Source organism: Erigeron canadensis, chromosome 9 (assembly GCF_010389155.1).
Source record: "Erigeron canadensis isolate Cc75 chromosome 9, C_canadensis_v1, whole genome shotgun sequence".
Classification (NCBI taxonomy): Eukaryota; Viridiplantae; Streptophyta; class Magnoliopsida; order Asterales; family Asteraceae; genus Erigeron; species Erigeron canadensis.
This window is the reverse complement of record NC_057769.1, coordinates 12,731,912-12,737,419: the sequence shown is the minus strand read 5'-3', so window position 1 is coordinate 12,737,419 and position 5,508 is coordinate 12,731,912. Positions and strand designations below refer to the sequence as shown.

The 5,508-nt window shown below is 35.3% G+C and overlaps 1 protein-coding gene across 1 annotated transcript; it reads left to right on the top strand.

Moving 5' to 3' along the window:
- Positions 1-335: 335 nt before the first annotated feature.
- On the top strand, positions 336-5,046 carry LOC122582386 ((E,E)-geranyllinalool synthase). The gene is made up of 11 exons (XM_043754770.1): positions 336-739; positions 1,051-1,243; positions 1,523-1,752; positions 1,880-2,003; positions 2,118-2,236; positions 2,361-2,593; positions 2,697-2,911; positions 3,421-3,636; positions 3,776-3,905; positions 3,984-4,229; positions 4,315-5,046. Exons 1-11 carry the CDS (start codon positions 412-414, stop codon positions 4,807-4,809), a joined length of 2,529 nt encoding a protein of 842 aa, XP_043610705.1. The 5' UTR covers positions 336-411; the 3' UTR covers positions 4,810-5,046.
- Positions 5,047-5,508: the final 462 nt, after the last annotated feature.

The following is a 5,508-nucleotide window of genomic DNA, read 5'->3' as shown; positions in this document are numbered from 1 at the left end:
AAGAATGAATTGAATCTATATACCATTTCGTTGTTGAGGTCACTTAATTATGTAGAAAGAAGAATATTTGGAACCACCTTATAGGAGGGAGGGTCAATTCAAAAAAAAAAAAAAAAAAACTTGGCTTATTGGGATGGGACAATTAGCATGAGACATTTCTACTTGGTAGGTAGTTTAGAATTCGATGATTCCATAACATTACAAATTCATACCAAAAATAAGATTCTTTTCAGATTCCATATCATTTCTCCACGTATTAATTAATTTTCTAAAAAATATCGCCTATATATACACATTGGTTTGCATATTCAGATATATCCATCATTACTAATTAATTCCAAACAGAATTATTAGAATCTTTACATTTCTATACCCAACCAAATTAGAATATTTAAATATTTGTTACCTAAAATGGATCATTCTTTGGCCTCTATCCATGATTTAGTGACAAAGTTGAAAGAAGCCATGTTTTCAAAAACAAAAGGTGACAATGTTTACTCATTTGTATCACCATCTACTTATGACACTGCATGGTTAGCCATGATTCCACACCCATTGAAACCCAATACTCCATTCTTTAAGGGTTGCCTTGAATGGATACTTAATAACCAAAATGAAGATGGGTATTGGGGAAAGTCGGTTAAAGGTGACCGTCCGAACATTGATGCTCTTCCTGCTACTCTTGTGTGTATGGTTGTGCTCCGGAAATGGGGTCTCGGTGTTGATAATATAGAAAAAGGTACGCGCATGCACGCATGATCGACTCTTATACATACATCAAAACGAAAGGTTTACGTATTGTATCGGTGCACGTTTAAGTAATATAAATATAGTCAATCTATAGTCTAGAGAGATTTTACTCTCGAATAAAGGTATGACTGTCTATATCTGACCTCCTCATACCTAGTCACATTGTTGTTTGTAAGTACAATCTGGTGGAGAATATTATAAATAGTCTATAGTTTAGATAGGAATGATACATAAGCCTTTTGTATATATATGATGAGTTATATTAAAGGAACTAATAAGAGAGATCTATGTTATTTTCAGGTTTGAAGTTCTTAAATGCAAACATGGAGGAGATGCTTCACATCAACCGTCGTTGTCTTCCTCGATGGTTCTCCCTTGTTTTCCCATCAACTATTGAACTTGCAGAATCATCAGGTTTACAGCTTATGATTTCTGGTCACATGAAGTCGCTCGTTAATGAAATATGTGAATGTAGGCAACAAGTTCTTAGAAAGTAAGCATATATCATGAACTCGTGATTTCGTTTTGCAACACCTGTGTATAATTAGTTATTAAGTATATCGGAAATGATAAACTCACATAAGCGTTTATCCATCCACAACAATTGATGCATTTGTACGTATTGTACAACTGTGATGCAGCAATTGTTGTGGATGGCTAAAAACTCATGCGAATTTATTACTACCTAGGTATATATATAGCTTTGAACCTTCAAAAGTAGGTATATATGATCACTATCATATCAAGAGTTGATGAATGAAATTTGTTATAGGGAAAAAGAAACTACTGTTGAAAAATGGCACCAGCCTTCCTTGCTGGCTTACTTGGAGGTTTTTCAATCAACAAACTATAAGGTTGATCGAGAAACCATCATCGAGCATTTGAGCGAAGATGGGTCACTCTTTCAGTCTCCCTCTGCTACCGCACAAGCCTATATTTTTACCGGAAACCAAAAGTGCCTTGAATACCTGATTTCACTTGTTCAAACTTGTCCTAATGGAGGTAACTAAATAAATTCACAAAAATACAGCAGTTGCTCATGAAAACAATGGGTTTTGTAGGGCTGGTTATTTTAATTGAACTAGAATCTGGGTTTGATTATCTTATTTACTTTTTGTTACACGGGCAGTTCCAGCAAAGTACCCAATCGATGTAGAACTGGTTGAACTCAGCATCGTTGATCAAGTACATAAGCTAGGAGTATCGGAGTACTTCGAAGATGAGATTGAGAATACACTGACCAAAGTTTACAGGTGAATTATCATGAGTTTAAGTGTTTAACTATCACATGAATCAAACTTTATATATTACAAATATATATTTTGTTAACGTGTTATGAAAATCGACAAAACGATGCAATTGTTTAGAAGCTACAAGGACCAAGAACCATCACTGCAAGATAGCATGAAAATTGTAGCAGAAAAACTATACAAGGACTCTTTAGCTTTTCGACTCTTTCGGCTGTATGGGTTTAATATTTCTCCAAGTAAGTATCTTTAAACATAATTCATATTCCCATTTCTTTCTTTCTTTTTTTTTTTTCTTCAAAGCTCCACTGCATATTTTGTAGTTGGTATGTTGTGCCTTAATTGCAGCTCAATTTCTTTCAGGGACCTTTTGTTGGTTCTTAGATGATGATGAACTCTTGGATCATTTAGAGATCAATTGTGGAAAGTGCACAAGTGTATTGTATAGTGTTTATAAAGCCACAGATCTTATGTGCTTTGGAGAAAATGAAATGGAGGAGGCCAGATCATTTTCGAGAAAACTGCTTCATAAAACGTCAACGATGAATAACATAGTGGACGATGATGTTGTCAAACTACCAAATTTATCTAGAGTGGTAAATATAGTGCCGAATTAATATTATCCCTATCGCTTTCTATATATCTAGCTCTAACTTTTCGGATTTTACAAACTTTCATTATATGGTTTATTTTTTGTAGATTGATGAAGAACTACGTACGCCTTGGATTGCAAGACTTGATCATCTTGATCATAGGATGTGGATTGAGAAAAACAAAGAAGGGCCTCAGTTTTCTGGAAAGACATCCTCCTATAGAATATCATGTGTTCATAGTACGGAACTAATGCAACTTGCTGTTGAAAACTATGCATTTCGGCAAGTCATCTACCAAAATGAACTGCAGGAACTCAAAAGGTAGTCCTACTACATGCTTTTAGTATATACTGTTAGTTCCAAAGATAGCATCTAGATTTATTGTTGGAAATAATTTTTATTTTAGCATTATTTATGTCCTATTCGAACTAAAATAGACTATAGTTACCAAATGCCCAGAGACGGTACCAGGAAAAAATTTCAAAGGGGGCAAACTTAGAAAACTTATGTAAAATAAATCTAAAAGGAGGCAAAATGTTAAAAACCAATAGAAAATTTTTAAAATTTTATGAAAAATTTAAAAATACATGACAAAATTTAAATTTGGAGGGGGGCATTGGACCCCCTTCCCCCCCCTTTAGTACCGCCCCTGCAAATGCCCCAAGCTTATATATGCATCCTAACCAAATGCAATTAACAACCCGGCCATATCATTGAAAATTTTACCTCATGTTATTGCTTAGTGGTGATTGAAGTGTCATAACTAAAATTGATACGTTTGGAAACGAGGATTGCGTAGATTCTTGTTAATAGGTTTCATTTACATGTAGGTGGTCCAAGAAGTGGGGGCTTAGTGAAATGGGATTTGGTCGAGAGAAAACTATGTATTGTTACTTTGCTGTTGCAGCCAGTACTTCATTGCCTCATGATACAATAATACGGATGCTCGTTGCAAAGAGTGCTATTTTGATTACAGTTGCAGATGATTTTTTTGATATGGAAGGAACTATACAAGAGTTACACTTACTGATTGAAGCAATTCATAGGTAACATTTTATTGCTCTTCTTTTCTCATATTCATTATTAGTCCTTTTGTTCTAGCTCTTCAACTTTCTTATAATATTTGTTATATGGCTTTCTCACTAGCAATGGTTGATTTTGTATCTACATTTTTTTTATTAATAGATGGGATGGTGAAGGATTAACTGGACCAAGCAAGGTAATATTCGAAGTCTTGGATGATCTTGTAAGAGATACTACTAAGACACTGGTCCTTGATGGAAAGATTGATATGACAGAAGAGTTTAGAGACTTGGTAACTAAACTACTCCCTTTTTAATATAATTGTAATATGAATAAGTAATCTAATTCCTTGCACCATGTCACTTTAAAGTGGAGAGAGACATTCGACTCATGGTTAACGGAAACTAGATGGGGAAGGAGTGGTTACATACCTTCAATGGATGAATATCTGCAAACCGGCATGATCTCCATTGCGACACATATCTTAGTCCTAAAATCTTCATGTTTTATGAATCCAAGCATACCAAAAAACAAAGTCAAGCCCCAAAAATACGAGAGCATAACGCAAGCACTAATGGCTACTACTCGATTGCTCAATGACATCCAAAGCTACGAGGTCATCTTAAAAAACAACTTACCTATAAGTACCTTGAGTAGTTCTTTTCCAATACTTCTTCCTAAACTAAATTTTTTGTTTGCAGAAAGAACAAGATGAAGGGAAAATGAACCTTGTGTTGCTTCACTTCAAAGAAAATCCAGATGCAACCATGGATGATTCAATTGCCGAGGTCCAAAAGATACTAGAGGGGAAAAGAAATGAGTTGATGAAACATATTTTTACAGATGATGAGAATTGCGATTTTCCTCATCAGTGGAAGAAGCTTCATCTATCTTGTTTCAAAGTGTTTCAAATGCTATTTAACTCTGCCAACCTTTATGATACAGAAACTGAACTACGATCCGACATAGAGAAAGCCATTTACATTCCACCACAATATGAAGCTTTGATACGGGTGAAGCGTCAAACAACATTGAATCCATTGCCAGATAAACGAAACCTTGTGATTAGCGCCAAACATACTCAAACCCCTTTACGGCATCATGGTTTTGGTTATATGAAAATTAAGGCCTGCAAGTTTAACATGAGAAATGTTAGCTTGTTTAATAAACCAAAGTTGAGCTTGAGCTTAGTTTGATAATTAAATAAGAAACATATCTAAAACGTTACTAATATTTGTGGGAATGATCTAGCAGCTCATCGACCCGTGAGTGAAGATTTGAAGAAAAAATGAGTTGAAGTGCATTTCTTTGTAATATAAATATTGCTGTAAATCATTGCGATGTTGAAAGATCTACGTATCTATCATACATATGTGTAGTCATAAGTTAGTTGTGTTAGGATTAAAATCCATGTTTTGTAACTTGCAACACTATTACATAATGTCATATCATTTGTCTAATCTGTTTCTCTCTAATTTTATATCTATATATTCACATTCTCTCTAAAATGCCATATTTCACCAAGGACTTCTAAACCATTACAACAAATTAAAAGTGGGGATTGGTCACGACTAAAAGTCATCCCCAAAAGTTTTGGCCACCTGATCTGGGTCCATTCTGATATCGAGCTGGGCCTGATGGGTTGACTGGACTGTCGTGGTTCAATGGGCTTGCCCCTGCATCATCCCCCCTCCCCGCGCCCGTCCGTTCCTACTCTGAAAGGACTCATCCCCAAGTCAAATTAAATGGGCCATCTACTATAGGCAGATATGGTGATAAATTAGCTACATTGAAAGTGGCAGAGACATTATAGTGACCCAGCAAGTCAATCTTATGTGCGTTATCATGAATCCAAGCTCACACCTTGAAAGGGACATCAGCACAAGGGAAATTTA

Bases quoted from the DNA above. Each gene is read 5' to 3' on its own strand.
- LOC122582386 (XM_043754770.1), top strand. From the start codon at position 412: ATGGATCATTCTTTGGCCTCTATCCATGATTTAGTGACAAAGTTGAAA. The intron at 3,637-3,775 runs GTAACATTTTAT...TTTTATTAATAG, and splicing joins CTGATTGAAGCAATTCATAG to ATGGGATGGTGAAGGATTAA. The intron at 4,230-4,314 runs GTCATCTTAAAA...TTTTGTTTGCAG, and splicing joins ATGACATCCAAAGCTACGAG to AAAGAACAAGATGAAGGGAA.